This window comes from Azolla caroliniana, unplaced genomic scaffold (genome assembly GCF_043228905.1).
Source record: "Azolla caroliniana isolate FFs.n. ecotype wild unplaced genomic scaffold, voAzoCaro1.0.p SCAF_9, whole genome shotgun sequence".
In the NCBI taxonomy this organism is placed as follows: domain Eukaryota; kingdom Viridiplantae; phylum Streptophyta; class Polypodiopsida; order Salviniales; family Salviniaceae; genus Azolla; species Azolla caroliniana.
The window spans coordinates 2,657,737-2,676,452 of NW_028230444.1; the positions used below are offsets into that span (position 1 = coordinate 2,657,737).

Genomic DNA, 18,716 nt, shown 5'->3' on the forward strand with positions numbered 1-18,716 from the left:
GTGTTTGTATATACATATGTATACACACACTTGCCACTTTTGTATTAGAATAATATTATATTCTCAAATGACTAATTATGATCCAATCCCTTCATGACCATTATTAATCACCTTGCTAATGTTGATAATGGAGCTATTTTCATGTAAATGCATGCATAACTATACCAATTTCTACAAATGGTCAATTGATAAGTGTTGATGGCTAAATTTTGTTACCTAAGATTAAAACTTAAAATAATCGATAAACCAATCAAATATCTAGATTATAAGTATAGCTATATCTTTAATCTTAAATACTTGTATTATTTTCTTAGTAACATGCGTATATATAAAACCAAGTAGACCTGTATACATACTCACATCATGCTCTTGAATGACACGCACCTCTCACTAATGATAAATGCATTAATTGTTTAGTCTAGTTGATATGACCACCACAAACATCAAGTAAAAATAAGACTAATGCACTACAATATTATATGTTATCCTAAATCCGTGATATACTAATATATATCGTACAAAACATGTCAATATGTATGCAAATATACATTAGCATAACAAAGTGTATATGAAATTCAAAGTTGTTTGGAATATTGTCCAATTAAAAATTTGAAAATACATATAACAATGTTGACGAATATACAAAATCTTGGTAGTTAGATCTCAATTCTAGAAGTAGGAAAATGTTGATGATAAATGTTGGATTAGTGACCCAAAATATGTTTTAGGGTTAGGGTCTCTAGTGACCATATTCCAAATAAAATCCTCCGAAAACTCTCTCTTGTTCTATAGTTGTTCAAGTTGTAGAATATCCAACTAGCTCTTACAAATCACAATCATGTGAGCCCACTATGAGTAAAACACTATTACAACTACAAATTGGGTAGACAACTTGAGGCATAAGAGTCGGGAGGAACACTCTAGTGCTAGAGATTAGGTCATGATATACCACAAGAACACTATAATCCATAAAGGACATGATGTACAACTCCATAAAGGCACAAGAGTGAGAAAAGGCATTATCTAGTGCTAGAGACTAGGTTAGAATATGTCATAAGAACATTATCATCCAACATCTAAATAAATATTTTCAAGACAAGAAGGTGATGATGCTTTGGTGGGTATGAACGCATTAAGACGAAATTGCAAAATATGAGACTAACCCTGCAATGTAGAAAAAGGAAGATGCTACTATCTTAGCATAATGTCGTTGAAACTCTCATACTTTGTCAATGCCAATAAATTTGAGGAAGTAGAGGTAATGGAACTAGAAGTGAACTGATGTAGGAAATCAACGAGATAACAAAGTGCAACCACAACTATTGGTATGAGTTGGTTCAAATTTATGAGTTTATTATCAAAATTATCATCTTTTTTTATTATTTTCAATATGAACCATCTTCCATCAAACAAAGAAATTGGTATCATAATCTAGTAATGCTAAGGATATCGAGATGTTGGAATGGACAAGTTCATGATACAAAGTCATACCAAGCATGACTTCTCAAAGAACTATTAGCAAGCACACTTACATGTGGTGTTCATCAAGGAAGGGAAGGGGACATTCTAATAGTGGGTTTGGCCTTTAATATTAAAACGGACTGAACTAGTAGAAACTACAAAAAAAATCATGTGCACCCACTCCCCAACGTTGTCCTTACATTCTAATATATTAATGTATGATATTGGCTCTACCCATGATGCATGCATGTATATTAACCTCATGAAATGCCCATGAGAAGTTAGTTCTATGTTATGGCTATTGATTGATGCCCACAAGAAGTAAGTTTTCATATTGGTTATTGATTGCTACAAAGTTTGGTGTATTTGTGTAGAGAGAGAGATGTCTTGTGTTGAGTTTTTGGAGAGCATCCTACTTTGGGATGTCCATTGTTTTGTTTGTGTCCGTGTGCAAATCTATGTCTCCTTAGTAGAAGATACACAACAACAACAACCTACAAAGCTTTGACAACCTCTCCAACATGCCTTGGAGAGAGGTTGTTCTGATCCATGACATGTCCCCCAATTGGAGGAACAACCAAGGTGCTTTGAATACATATGTAATCAATTCATATTTCCATTTCACATTATTAAGACCACACGTGGATACATCTTCTTATGGAAACATTGTTTTGTTCTAGTAAGAAAGCCACCTTTCCGTACGTGTACTTGTGGTTTAAGAATAACATCTTAATGCAAATGAAACGTCATAATTTCCAAATCTAAAGGAGCTCAAAGTTTAGCATCAATAAGACCAATATGCTTATAAATTATTGTGCCATCATGCCTTTTATTACAATTTACAATATTATAACAAGGTATGCATTCACATTATTACCATGTTAGTGGGACAAACATAAGAATGCAATAAGGCAAATTTGCTAGAAAGAACAACTTTTGTAACCATTATCGTTGTGCTTTCTTATGTCATCATCATGTATTGTCATGTCATGAGTTGAACCTAAAAGGTAAAAATGACATAGTTTGTCTCTAATAATGTTCATAATATCTAAGATGAAACATTGTAAGTGAGAATGTGCTAGAGAGATATTGATCTGAAGTTTTTGGCAGTAAAATCATAACAATATTAGGTTAGTTGTAAAAGAAACTTAATGAGAAACCTAGACAAAATGAATGGTTTCAAATGTGTTTAGTTTCCTTCTTCTTTTGATAGAAGATATTGTGAAGTGTGTTTTCAAAAATGTTGTCATGTTTATGTTTAAAATCTAGTGTATACTTTTTACAAACAATTTACTAGAGTTTTCCATTGGACAATTTATACTGAATGATGATGCTTTTGCATGATAACTAACAATATAGCAAAACAAAATGTACACAACAAGATCCATAATTAATGTTTATTTTTTTTTCTATTAAAAGATACTACATTAATATTAAAAAACGCCCTAAGGCTATACGTAAAAGATGTACCTTTCGATAATGAGCCCTCAAAATAATTAATGTGTATTTGCATAATTGGAGTCATAGTTTTGCATGTTTTCTTTACCATTATCAAGTTCTATTGTCATTGAAGTGGCTTGCAAGCAAACATGTATGTTCATCCTATCTTTCTTTGATTATTTTTTCTTCCACTTTGTAGACATGTAATGCCTCTTTTACATAGATAAGACTATCACCCACTACTTTCAATGAAAGTATATTCTTTTCTTCTTCCAATATATCTAACTACTTGTTTAGATCACTAAACAACATTATTAGTATATAATCAGGGAAAAAACATTAATAACTATATAAACAACATGCATGCACTGAATATGCTTATTGATAAGATTTCTTAAAAGTTTGGATAGAGTTTTTCATTTTGTAAACCTCATATTACACTTATTAGTCCAAGTCCAGATTCAATGACACATCTCACTTGTGTACCATTTTGCGTACTTATTATTTAAACATCTGTTTTGTAGATAAACATCATTACACTCATTCAATGTTTCTTCTAGTGCGGATATTCTGTATTGTTTGATGTGACTATAGTTTCATGAGCCTTGCATGACCTACTCATAATTATAATCACAAACATCCACATATATACATATCAAATACCTTTTATTCTCGCTATGATAAACTGCTCATATCATTCCTTCTTTTTAAAAACCATTGAAAGCCCATTAGCAACATAATTCAAAATACGACTTTTTGTAATGCAAGGATATAGGTTATTAAAAGGAAGTGTTACTGCTACCATGGGAGGATTTCACTGTTGTTGATTGGAAATTCATGTTCGTGAAATGTCATCCTTTTAACTTGTTTGCTTTTTGCAAGTACCTTATTGTTATCAAACTTTATCTAATCGTCGATATTGAAACATGTTCCACATTGAATTTTTTTTATGTTGTGGCACATCTGAAATTGTGTAAAATTGAAACTAAATATTCATTAATCTCATTTATCAATTGCATGGTATACTTTTTCGACAATGAATTATTGTTTATAAAGTGTATTGTTATGAATTTTTTTTCTGAGAAAAAACTTCTTCTTATTAGTTAGGTGAAACACATGTATAGATCTAGCTATGCATTGTAAGTATCTATAGATACTCTACTATTTACAGGTCGCTTTCATATATATATTTGGCTATCCTTGTGTGGACACCTTAGATAAAAACGCCATCCACATAGTAGCAAACGGTTGCATGACAAAACCTGTTATTTTTCAACAAACATCAAAACATAGCTCGAAAGCTTCCGAACGCAACTAGACATTGATATCACCGAAAGCAATATGAGTTATTTGCTAACCAGGGGGTAGAGCCAGTGAGGTGGCTGGTAGCACCATTTCGAATATCTTGAATTGAAGTCCACCAATGGTGTGGTTTCTCAAAGTGCGATAAATTGTACTCGTGCCAACTCTTGAGACTCGGAATATCCTTGTAGGTTTTCGAATTGCGCAAACATTTTTTGTTGGTTTGCAGAAAAATAAGAAAGTAAATCAACTTTGGTCGTAATGACGATTTTTGCCACATGTAAATTTGCGTAGCGTGATATGGATTATCTACTTGTGTTCACATGAAGGAGTGACTCAACAAGTTCCATGGGGACACAATTGTGTTCTCTCGATGAGTACCATAATGACCGCTTCTTTCATTTTGAGTCATTGAGGACCATGAATCGCCTGCTTTGCTTATACAAATGAATGTATTAGTAAACAATCTTTTCACATGTGGAGAGTTGTTCTAAGAACATCTTCGCATTGGTCAAATGGAAGAATCAACTCGCCAATTGTTCAGAAATACATGTTAAAAATGCAAGTCACCAATACAATGGTTTTATTGTGCATTGAGAGGGGGGAGACGATTGTGCCTTCGTGATTACAATAAGTTTTGGCAATTTGAACAAAAATTACATAAATATACAAAACAATTGCTCCCCTTTTCATAAGGCAAGAAGAGATAAAATTATGCACCCAAAAGTATACACTCATTAAGTTGGGGGGAATGCAAAGTATTTGTTGTACATTTCACTACCCAACAATGATATACCAAGGATGCAAACTAGGAGCATGAGAAGAGGGCATAAGAAGAGACTTGAAAAGAGTTTAAAGCCTTGTGGGCAAATTAGTGTGAAGTGTTGTAAAAGACTATAAAGGTCATTTTTGGTTCCTTCCTCATTATTTAGATTTAAGTTAGAGCCTCTCTCTCTCTCACACACACACATTCATTTTGGTAAAGGTCTTGAACATCACTACTCATTTTTAGGTCATTTTTGTTCCTTTGTCGTTCCTTCCTCATTATTTAGATTTAAGTTAGAGCTTCTCTCTCTCTCTCTCTCACACACACACACACACACACACACACACACACACACACACACACACACACACACACACACACACACACACACACATTCTTCTTGGTAAAGTTCTTGGACGTTGCTACTCATTTTCATATGTATTATGTGAAATGTCATGTGTTTGGTCTCATAGGTTATATTTGACCTGCAAAGATGATAATAGAATCTATCTCTCTTGTTTTTTTTATCGTAATTAGATTACCCTAGTAGTAATTTGTCACGTTATTAACACACCCCCTCTCTCGCTCTTGGTGAAAACACACAATTATATTAATAAATGTGTGTGAAAAACACTGTAACTTACAATGGGTGCGACAATGGAGTATGGTCACCCACTAACTAGACTACATGGGTAGTGGAACATGTTGATTTGCCAATAGGCAAGACAAACACTCCACTAAGGAAAGAATTTCCACTTGCTCCAATAGAGAAAACCGATGTCCTAGGTTTAAAAAACCCAATTCCTCACCTCTCTATTAATCCATAAGTATCTCTTAATTTACCAACGCCACTGTGGAATGTAAGGGTTGAACCCATAACCTCTTGGTCTCCATTGGGGAACCTTACTAACTTAGCTCTTTTTTTTTTTCTTTTTTTCTTTTTTTTTGTAAAATTATACAATTATATTAATTGTATGTAAAATCCACTTAGTTACAACACTTCTTAGTCTCCTCTACCTATCACATGCCTATGTAGGGAAAAGGACGTTTTGTAATGCTATTAAAAAACCTGAATATGCATTTGAGGAAAATATCCCCACATGCTCTAACATCCAAAAATTCCGCATGAGAATACCTTTAAGCTTCTTTATATAGGCTTTCACCCCATGTCTATTATCAAACATGAAAGCATTACACATATTCCAATTGTGTTCTAGACCCCAATAACATAAAAATTGGAACAATATCTCCATCTCATCATTGGAACCATTTTGAACATATTGAGAAAAAACCCATTGTTGAGGTCTCAAACAACAACGAGTTAAAACTTGCCAAATGTCCGATAAGTACTTCCAAATGGTACACGCTATAGGACATTTAATGAACCTATGTGTACTATCCTCCAATGGAATGATGCAAAAGAAACAAGTGTCAGACCCTAGTCCTTGTCTCTTTAAGGCCAAACCTAATGGGAGCCCACCAATCATGATTCTCAATATGAATACCTTTGCACGAAATGGTAGATGGGAATGCCAACTACGTTGTAATATTTTCCACCACCTTGCATCTAACTTACATACATTCCACAACTTTGTTGCTTTAGGAGATAGCCAAGATAATGATGCCATTGCATGATGATACAACATATTTGTAGTGACCTGTAACAAGCGTGTACCATCTTGTAACCGCCAATCCACCCAAGGTGCAAAATTTGTTTTCAATGGCAAAGATCCTTGCAACAATGGTATATCTTGTAATTTCTCCCAAATAAATCCATAATTTGGGGGAATACATAACCATTGCTTGACATCTTCAAAATCCGACAACTTTTGAGATTCATTATTAACCACATCTTCCAAATGTACAATCCCCAATCGAAATAAACGATTGAATTTAGATCTCAACTTCTCTTTCCCATGCCAAAACAACACTCGAGAAGAAACAAGCAATTCATTTTGTAATGAATTACAATATTCTCGGTCACTTGATGGTTCCCATTCAAAAAGAGATAATGCATCTTGCTACGATCTTACCAAATGTTGTCCACATACAGAATGTCGGATTTTTAGAAGAATACTTCCATTTAGTAGTGACCACCATGATGCTTGAATCATGCTCAATAAAATATTGCATCATAGATATCCATGGTTGATCTTGTTGACATATATCTCGTAATAATGTAAATCTACGAGCCATCAAAAGCCTTTCCAAATCCAATATTGCTGCACCACCTAACCTTTTAGGAGTAGCCAAATGGTCCCATGAAATCCATGTAACTCCCCCATCATTTCTCCCTTCCGCCACAACATGAACCGAATAGGTTGTAACATGCTTTGTAATGCCTTCTTAGTCCAAGGAAGTAAAGGCAAAAAATATAATAACATGGGTATCAAGATACATTGCACCACTTTGAGTCATACATGAAAGGGCCATAATTGAGACTTCCAATACATAAATTTGTCCTTCAATTTACTACCAATCCAATCAATCAATTGAACATTTGTAACATCAACACCCAATGGATAACCCAAATGTCGATAAATTGAACCTCGTGTAATCACTGACCCTCGTCATCCCAAACATTCCAAATCACTGTACATACAAGAAATAAGGCGAGACTTCCTCCAATTTATATACAACCCTGAAGCCAAAGCAAATTTATCCCAAACTCGCATACTTCTTTTAAGGTTTTCTTTTGAGGCTTGTAAAAACATAAAAGAATCATCTGCCAATGCTTGTGCCACCAATTGTCCACCAAAAGGAAGATGCAAACCCACAATATCACCATTGGCCGCAAGATTTGACAACATTACTAACAAAGGATGTGTAACAATACTAAATAACAATGGGCTTAGTGGACATCCTTGCCGCACTGATCTAGTAAGAAAGAGTTTCGGAGTAACTCTGCCATTAAGCATCACACACAAGGTCGCATTTTGCCCTAGCAAAAAGATAAGTCGACACATACGAGGACCAAACCCCATATTATACATCACACCTGAGAAGAAAGACCAATTAACATGATCATATGCTTTTTCCAAATCTAATTGCACCATAACCATTTCTTGATGTGTATGTCTAGTATAATCTATCGCCATTTGAACATTCAAAACATTATGCAATATATTTCTACCTGTAATAAAACCATATTGAGATGGATGAATAAGTTGAGGTAAGAACTTCTTAAGTCTGTTGGAGAATATCTTTGCAAACACTTTGTACAACCCTCCCATCAATGAAATAGGCCTCCATTGATGAAATGACTCCGGAGATGGTACCTTTGGTATCAATTTGATTAAGCCCACCTTCCAGCTCTCAGGCATGAAACCAGAATCCCAACATTGCTGAAACATTTGTGTGAATGGAGTCTTAAGCATGTTAGCATACTTCTTAAAAACTTCATTTGTAACACCATCCCAGTCAAGGCTTTTACCATTTGGAATGTGTCACAATACCTTTTCCACCTCAACTTCCAATTCTTGACAAATATTTGTATTCATGACACTCCCAATTACATTATAAAACTCTTGTCGTGCTTTCGAGACATGTAGCGGTCGGCCCGAGTGCCGGCGTTTGTCCTATAGGAGAGATCGGTGGCGGCAGGTGAACGTGACCAGTAGAGGAGGTCGGACTACAGCGAGAGGAAAATGGCAAGCGGTGCTGCCGCAACCTTACACACACTGGTTCTAGACACTCCAGCAGTCGGCCCGAGAGCCGGCGTGAGACCTAGAGTAAAACACGGTAGTGGCGGCAAGGCGGGCAACCGAAAGCAGAAGGGGAGGTCCCACGAGATCCTCCCACCAATCCGGCAGTCGACCCGAGTGCCGGCGTGAGCCTTATAGGAAAGGACGGTGGCGCCAAATGAATGTGATCGGACAACGAAGGTAGAGCAACAAGGAGGTATCGGGCCGAAGAGGCGGGCCACAAACCAAAACCGGACCTTCTGGCAAGGTCGATGGAAGGAAAGGGGAAGAAGAAAAGTAAACCGGTCCTATGGGATCCTCACACCAATCCGGAGACACCGGCAGTTCGAGCCGACATGGCAACGTGAGACCGAGTGAGAAGGATGGTGGCGGCAGGAAACGAGAACCGGTGATGTGAAGTGCGGATGGGCAAACCTACGGTGATCCTCACACCGACAATTCAAGCCGACATGGCAACGTGAGCCCAAGTGTGAAGGATGGTGGCGGCAGGTGAACAGGGTCAAGAAAAGGGAACTAACAAGGCTAGAGTTGACGAGGGCCAAACCATTACAGGCCGATTACAATTTCGGAGGGAAGCCAGTATATGGGCTAGCTGAGCGGAACAAGAGATGTACGAGTGGCCATCAAGGACCGAAGCAAGCACGAGTACGGGCGGCGTTCGGCACAAGCAGTGCCGAACAAGAAAGGCCGGAAACACCACACGGCACACGGGAAGAACCAACAGAGCGACATGCGCGGCATGCAAGGGTGCGGAATCCGGCGTACAACCGAAGTGACCAGGGGAGTTCGGGAGAACCGATCGAGGGAGGAAGGCGCGAACGTCAGATGCGATGGATCGGATGGAGCCAATGGATCAGGGCCGGTAACGAGCCGACGGGACGGACGGGTGCCGGTAAGGCAGAGGACTAGTTAATCACCGTCGCCGGAATCTCTCACCCTTTTTCCCTCTTGGCACATGCCAGTGGATGTGCGGTTTGGTGGGGGTGGATGTCGTGGAGATTTCCGGCTATAATGTGAAACCGGGGTAGAATAGGGCAAATCGGTGGTGTGCAACATGTGCACATATATAGTAGGAAACGGTGTATAGAATAAAGGGGAGTATTTTTCCCACATTTTAACACTCTCCCTTCCTTGGTCTATAAAAGGAGGGAGGGGGTCCCTTGTTGGGGGTTGCCAACTTTGAGTTAGGAGGGTATATCGTTAGAGTTAGGGTTAGGCAGTTTCTCTTATTCTTGCTTCGTTCTAGGGTTTCATCTTAGTAGTTTTCTTTCTTTCTTCTTCTTCTTCGTTGTCGTGTGGGTTGAGAGTTCGTGTCTATTTAGGGTTTGCTTCTGCTCGGTCCCTTGTGCAAGACCCCGCTCGGCGCGACGAGCCTGAGAGCTCCCCGATCGGCGGCTTGGCAGCAGACTGCTGTTGTAACCTAACCTACCTTGGTTCGGCTCGAAGCTGGGGCTGTATCTTTTCCCTTGTGATATATATACTCATATCAATTTGTGCATATTGATGTATTTGGCGGTGTCGGGAGCATAGCCCCTTTGTTTCCTGTCCATAAGAGTCAGTGTCGCGCACATGCTCTTTCTCTCTTTTCTCTCTCTCTCTCTCTCTCGTGTTCGGTTGCCCCTGGGACGTGTTCGGAGTCGGTTTCTCGGCATCCCTTCCTCCCTCGTCCCACTGATAACCATGGTCCCACCCTTTTGACACACACGCGCGTAATAATGTGACAACGTCCCACTGATAACCATGGATACATTGAAGACCATAACTCAATGCGTTGATTAGCATTATTGGGTGCATAGATTCCTACCAACCATATCAAATCCTCAAAATAGTTGACTTCCATCACCAAAAAACGTCCATATGGATCATTATAGACTATATGTGGACAAAACGAATCACGAATAATGATGACAACCCCTAAGTAATGATGTGATAATTGTCTTGCATAATATGCGGAATATCCACATAAATGTAAAACAGATCCTACTAAATCATGACACTTATGTTCAACTGCACATAAAACATCCCAATCTTTATCAAATAAAGTTTTCCATAATATATATTTCTAAAGAGGAGAAGATACCCCTCTCACATTCCATGATACCACTTTCATTTAACACCTTTGGTAAGAACTTGCTCTTTCTGAGCAAGTGTATTCATGAATGTACTAACTACTTGTTCAAGAGTTGCATAAGAATTTGTGTGTACTACATCCCCTCCACCAATATTAGGGTTTTGTTGTCTAGCTCCATGAGAACGAAGTCCTTGATTTAATTGAGATCGTACCACCCTTCCTAAAGAATCGAATTGTAATTGGTTGGACAATCTCTGATTTCACACTTGTTTCTGCCAAGGATTTTTCTTAAACCCCTCCTTCAATCTCAAATTATCTTTTGGTAATGTCGTACCATAAGTATTTTTTGATTCCCTTTGTATGGCGACACCCTTCCCTTTTATCTTATGCTTCACTTGATGCCACTCTCCATCTTCAACATTTGGGCCATCATTATTACATGCTCCATTCTCGTCCCCAACACCTCTAATATGACCATGAACTTTAGGATATCTCAAAATAAAATTATGAGGAGATTTTATTGTTACATAAAATAAAATAATGATTGCAATGTAAAATATGTTGCTCTAAACTTGAATGCCCAACTCAAATATTGCAGAGCACAAATTTTCTACCACGCCATCATGTTTACATATTTGAAATTTAGATTTTTAGTAAGTTCTCTCCTTGAATTTTTAGTAAGTTCTCGCTCTAACCCATGAGATGTTCCCTCATCCATGACCATATCAACCATTGAGACAATATCCTTCTCAACATCTTCCTTATTTGTCCCTTTGACATTATTTTCTGGGGATAGTTCACCATGATATTGGCATTCAGCCATAAAATGCCCCAATTTACCACATTTAAAACAATGTCCTGCAAAAGTTTCCCATTGAAGCTTAAAACGAAATCGACCAAATCGAGATGTATCAATACTCAACCACCCTGGAAGTTTACAACTTGTATCCCATAACATGTAAAATCTACATTTGTTCAACGAATTAACATGAGGAGCAACCAAAACTTTACTAATTTGGGACATCAATCCTGGTAGTAAATCCCAAAAGAATGAGTTACTAAAATCAACAGTCACCCAAATTGGACATTGTTGTTTTAATAAATCTTTATAATCCACCCCTGGAACCCATTCCATCACATGCACTAATCTTCTATAAAAAAAGATTGGTACCTTTGCCATCAAAGCTCTACGATGTTCTGACGATCGAAAAACTACATCATAGAAACCTCTTGGACCCACATACACATCCTCAACACAATTAGGCATTATGAATGAATTCAACCATTGTTTAATCCATGATACCAAAGGAAGTTTGCTAGTGAAATACAAAATAACACCACGATCATAGAACCTGTTAAAAGTTGCTAACATAGAGTTGGTCTCCATCACCACCTCGACAACATCCTCCTCCACACAATCTTTAGTATCTTTCTCATTTTTTTCCATAAAATCGGAAAGCAAAGCCTTAACAAAATCACAACGACTATCAATATCATAATCACCTCCAATAACATATTTCCCACCAAGAATAGCAGCATATGATGTTTTCTCATGTTTTGTAGAATCAATACACTTTTGGCTCTTGTAATTTTCATAACCATCATCACTACCACATGCATCAACAATCATCAACTCACTTCATGTTGTTGTGTCAACCATCCTAATAGAGATTGAGATAACTAACCTGAGATGATGACACTTTTGCTTCTAGCTTCTTGTAACGAACGAGCCAAAAATCATAAAAAACGGAGTTCTAAGGACAAAGTTACATCATAAACATGTCTCAACACTATTCTTGAAATGTCATCGTGTTTTTCGTCTCTCTCTTTTTATCGTAATTACCTTACCCTAGCGGTAAGTCGATAACACTACAAGCACTATGTCTTGGGTTCGAAACCCAATTTCCTCGCCTCTCTATTATATACTTCATATATATCTCTATTTCACTAGATGCCACTGTGGAATGTAGGGGTTGAACCCATGACCACTTGGTCTCCATTGGGCAACCTTACCAACTGAGCTACATCCATCTGGGCTCTCTCTCTCTCTCTCTCATATATATCTCTATTTCACTAGATGCCATTGTGGAATGTAGGGGTTGAACCCATGACCACTTGGTCTCCATTGGGCAACCTTACCAACTGAGCTACATCCATCTGGGCTCTCTCTCTCTCTCTCTCTCTCTCCCCCCCCTCATTGTTCATAAGATTAGTGTTAAGTGCTTTACTCGAAGGCTTATGCTAATATCCATGTGTTTGATTGTGGAGTATCATCACTAATCAACACATGACGTTTGCTTTATTTAACTAATAGGTTTAATACTTAAGCCCTATTCTTGTACTATTACCTTCTTAGTTGCAATAATTATTTAAGAAAGAAGTGGAAGTGTTTGCCCAATCATCACTCTCAACCATATTGCCAACACAAGGGAAAACAATGACTGAACCCTCACACGTGACTTTGGGAAGGAGGTAGAACTCCTACCTAGAGAAAGAAGTGCACTTGATGCAACACATCTTGAGGTGACACAGGTATGTGACTTGATGGAGTCTCTGTATCACTTGAATGAGTTAGAAAAATAGGTGATACAGTGGAGTCAATATATGACTCCAATGAATTAGAAAACAAGAGACTAAATGGAATCATTGTATGAATTAAATGAGTCGAAAAATAGGTGAGTAGATGGAATTCGGCTTGAGTAACCAGACATTGGTGAGATTCCAATGCCTTGGAAACATAACAATTGCTTTGCAAGGTTCGTTTATGGAGTGTGAGTCAAGGCCTAAGATCACTCAAATGAGTCAACAAGTAGGTGACTAGATATAATCAAAATATGACTCCAATGAGTAAGATAATAGGTGACTTCATAGAGTCACTATGTGCTTAGAAAGAATCAAATAATAGGTGACTCCATGGAGTCACTATGTGACTTGAACAAACCACACAATTAGGTTATTCACTAGACTCACTATTTCCTGGAATTCAAGGGAAGTAACAATTGCAAATATAATATTTCTTAAAGATTGATAAGTGCGATAAGTACAATGTACTTAAGGAATCTCTTAAAGAAAATAAGAACACAACGAAAAAATAAACTAATAAAATGTAATTTAAAAAATTTAATTGAATTAATAAGTGACTATAGAACTACAATCACATGATTAAACATATGGAAGATTAGGTTCATTAGGGAGTTAATTGCTATATGGAGCTCTTTGAGCTCTCGTTCTACTTAAGTAGCTCTTGTGAACTTACGTTTCCCATGGGATTTTACGAGAAACTCAGTTGAAGGCTTCACTCTTTGTCTTATTCCCCAACAACAACGGCAATGTGGGAAGTTTATTGGACTTACATCGTTCTAATTAGTCTTACATAACTAACCTTTAACCCAAGTCCACAGGGCCGAGATAATGTCTACTCTAATTGTTTGCAATATGAGTATGAGTTGTTAGTTTACTCCTAAACTTACTAACAAATAACAATAAATGATTGAGCAAACTCTAAACTTAATACTTAACCTCGCACTCAAGATGTCAAGTCTTAATCTAGCATGCTTAATTACTTAAATATTGAGACTAATATTACCAGAAAGCACATATACACTTATTTAACTAATATAGAGAACATGCCATTATTAACAAGCTGGAATGCAAATACCCGGCTTATTGATGACTGCCTAGTACTACGAATCAAGACATCCTAAGTCTTAACCAACATATTTTTATTTCCATGAAGTTCTTAATATTCAACAGACCCTACTTTATCCCATCTCATGACCTGTGATGATCTTTCCCATCTCATCCACTAATCCTCCCAATCACCTATACGGAAGTTCACTTGTACAATTTGTTTTATCAATGCTTAACTAGACACAACATAGAAAAACAAAGAAATAGGGTAATAATATTACCCTATTCCTTTGTTTTTCTATTGATTCAATTGCAACAACTATATGTAATGTTATGAACTTGGTTTGTGTTCCTCAATGAGCTAATCTTGACATCTTCACAAACTAAAGTTTGGCCACAAATACCTTGCATGCAAGTCAATTTGCATTCCTTCTATAAGCATCGTCCAACTTTTATCGTCACAGTAACAACAATTGCAAATAGAGTCACAACACAATATGATGATGTACTTTGTAATGCAGAACATTCAAGCTTGCCATGGCAACAAATGTTGAGAAGGAAATGGATCAAATGATGAAGACGATTAAAATTGATTGAGAAGAAGCCCTCGTAAAACACTTCATGGAATACCTAGCAATTGAAGGATCAATTGCACACCAATGGAAAACGGAGGTTAAGTGAAGGCGATAAAACAATAGTTGAGACAATTGCATGCAAATTAGTTGGCGTCCTGATGTTAGTTCATATCACATTGTGGGAAGCAAATCTACTGCAAGCACACTTCAGTTTCAAACATGCTGCAACTCACTTTCAGAAGTCCAAATGTCCATTACTTGTGCATGTCCAAAACTATTCCAGAAGCAATACTATTTGGGACTATTTTGAGATTTCTATTACTCATAACTTCTACTGTAGTTCTGTTCATGTACAAATAAAAACACTGCTTGTTTGGGCCAAGAAGTATCTCTACATCACATGCCAAGCTACAACCCAGGAAAGCATATGAGCCAAAACAGGAGCAACACTATTACGAAAAATCTACCAACACACAGGTAAATGAACAATGAATGTAAGTTAATTTTTCCTTCTCTGAATGAAAGTCACTGAGCAAAGCTCTTGTATGATAATGATTATTGCTTCATAAAGGAATGCAGGTGCTTCAAACTTCAGCAACCATGTTTATGGTGTTTACAACAGAGCAAACTACATTGTGATACAGCATGACTAAGAAAAACGTGTTTGCAATTAAAACATGGTTTCCAGCATGTATTTCTAGGAAGCATTATCCTCCATCAACACATCTAGAAGGCTTAATTGGTATTGAATGATAATTAGTTGAATCCTACAGAATTCAGAGGACCAACATAAGATACATAAATTTGTCTTTGAAATGGAAGACATAGACTAAAAAATAGCTCCACTATCATCAATCAACATTACTAAACATGATGTTTTGGAGAAAACAAATTTGATGTTGTTTTCTGTGGATCCGTAAAGCAAATGTTTCGCAAAATATGGAGAAAAATAAGACTGATTATCATAGGTTGGCAAAACATACATAAGGGATATCAATGAAAAAACAATGCATCAGAATGTAAGATTGATATCGCGTTTCTTCTTTTCTCAATCCAGAACATGTTCTTAAATTTTCTTTTGTGTCACTACCTGTAGATCTACACATGATAGTTCGGAGATTCAAAGGACCAAAAAATTCAAAACTCCAAACCATTCTCTCGTGCTGAGTCAGCGAGGGCTTTTACTCGACCATGATAAACAAAACCTCCTCTATCAAATGCAACTTTTGTGATACCTTTGGCAATGCATGCCTTTGCAATCTCTTCACCAATCCTCTTCGCAGCATCCTATCATTGCATGGATTAGAGTGAAATGAAGATATGTCCAAGAAACTTGCAATAACAATGCTAGAATGAAAAGAGGGCAGCTCACGAAAAAAAACTTGTGTAACAATGGTAGAATGAAAAAACATGTCAGAAAAATTGTAGAAGAAAAAAGACATTACTTTCAAGTCAGCATTTAAGCTATGGGATACTAATCACAAACAAAGAATCTCAAGGTACACCAAGTATGATAACATAAATTTACTAATGAAAATGATTTGTGGAGAGAAAAACTTTACTTACAATAGTAGGCCCCGCAGATAGATCAAGCTCTTCCCGAAGATTCTTTTGAATGGTTGATGCAGAAGCCAAAGTGCAGCCTTTGGTGTCATCAATAACCTGAGCATACATGTGCTGATTCGAGCGGAATACTGAAAGCCTTGGCCTCTCAGGAGTGCCATTCAGCTACAATTCCATCATCATCATCACCACCGTCCCCATCAATATGTCAAGAAGCACCATTTTCAGGTTTGTTTTTTATTTTGAAAAATAATAATAATTTTGCATTCGACTCACATTTTTAACAGTTGTCTCAGCCTCCTTTCCTTCATTCTTGCATCTACATCCTTAATTTTCATTTACTTGTTTTGTTTTAAAAACTTTCCTTTTTACCATCCTCATCTATCTTACATTGTGCAATGCTCAACTCCTTCACACTTGCCTCCTTTCAATTTTATTGCTCTGCGTACCTAATGACTCTCCACCATTCCTAACAATGCCTATGCAATGAAGTTTGAAATTCTTAAAGGTTTCCATGTTATCCATGTTGAAGTTCCTAACTTTTAGCACGTAAATTCAGTCTGGCAATAATATATTTCTAAATGTGTCAAAATTAAACCTGCACTCAACATTCACCATTTTCATGATCATCATCACATAAACATGACACGACCATGGCTATTCACCATGACCATCACATCACGTCATATCATCCGTCACCATCACCATCACCATCACCTCTCTTCATCTTCAATGAATAGAGAAAGAAAAGAACAAAAAACTAACCACACTAGAAAGAAAAGACTCACTTTTTTCCTGATACGGTCATGGCGGATTTTCACAGTTTCTCTCCTCGTTTTCTCCTTGGCCTGGATGGAAGGTAATTGGAAGGAGGATCCTGCATGTGGTCATGGAAATACCACAATTAGTATCAAGAGAGAGAGAGAGAAAACACAAGGCAAGGAAATGCATCTAAGTGAATAGAGAGGTTATGTACCTGCAGAATGTTTACAATAGGAATGAGAAAGGGAGGAAGAAGAAAGAAGGGAGAGGGAGGCAACAGAATCTGAGAGAACAGAAGCGAAGCTAAGGCTTGCCATGGTCACAAAACAGATAAGGCTGGAGGAAGAAGGAAAAGGAGGAAGGCCAAATACATACATATAATGAAGAGAAGGGCCAGGCAATGTGTATAGACTGTCCCACGGTATGCTATGTATGTATGTATGTAATGTATGTATGTATGTACGTATGTATATGCATATGTGTGTGTCTCTATGTGTGTATGTATGTATGTATGTATGTATGTATGTAGTTTGTGTCTATTCGCTACCAAAATCATAAAGAGGCCTCGCGAGGGAATCGTGGTCTGTGGCCACAGACGGTGCACGCTTTCTTTCCGAGAGCGTGTAGTGTATCATCTGCGCCATCAGATCTTTATCCCCCAAAAAAACATGATATCATAAAATCTTGATTTCTAGTTGCCCGAGTAGGCCAACCATTCAAATCACAATTGCCTCGCACGAATTAGTAGCCCGACTTGACACTCTACACTCGCCCAACAGATTTTCGTAGCCCCACCCAAGGAGCAAGCCAACTATTTGTAATAGCCTGACTTATAGTCGCATTCGACTAAAACCCTAACATCTTGTCATTATTCCCACTTTTTTGAAACGATGATCAAGGTTTTAGGAGGGATGAAGCCATCATCACCTGCACCTACATCTGCATCTTCCTCCATCTCCAAGAGGTGACCAACCTTCTACTGATCGAGTGGATCGACAGATTTGATAAAAAGGACCTTGCTCGTGTCGAGCACTATCCAGTCCAGTTCTGACAGTCACGCAAATTGCTTCTTGAACTCCTGGAGAAGTTCTTATGTGTTCCTTCCCTTCTTGGGGAGCTCGACCCACTCCATAAGCTCCCTCTTCAACAATTGGAGCAAGTCATTGAAGCCGTACCTTTCGAGGAGTCGCTCTTAGAACTCCGGGCAATTACTGCAGTCGGCCTACATTTCGAACACTTGGCGTGCATGCTTGGTGTCACGACCCGGGGAAACGCGAGCAGTCGTCTGTCGTCCGGAATGTCTCTCATCAACATTTCGGCCTCAAAGGCCTCCAGGTAATTTGTGACATCCTTCCTATTTAATCGGCCCGTTGTGTTGACTATTGTTTCGATGGCTCTATCGAGCCCTGCTGAGCTCTCTCGAGCGTTCATAAGGCAGTCCA

At 37.8% G+C, this 18,716-nt stretch overlaps 1 protein-coding gene across 1 annotated transcript; it reads right to left on the minus strand.

The window, feature by feature from the left end:
- Positions 1-15,889: 15,889 nt before the first annotated feature.
- Positions 15,890-17,653, minus strand: EMB3105 (Ribosomal L18p/L5e family protein). The gene is made up of 4 exons (XM_087325100.1): positions 17,489-17,653; positions 17,301-17,389; positions 16,516-16,677; positions 15,890-16,236 (listed from the first exon to the last, which is right to left on the minus strand). The coding sequence occupies exons 1-4, from the start codon at positions 17,649-17,651 to the stop codon at positions 16,087-16,089; spliced, it is 564 nt and encodes a 187-aa protein (XP_087181226.1). The 5' UTR covers positions 17,652-17,653; the 3' UTR covers positions 15,890-16,086.
- Positions 17,654-18,716: the final 1,063 nt, after the last annotated feature.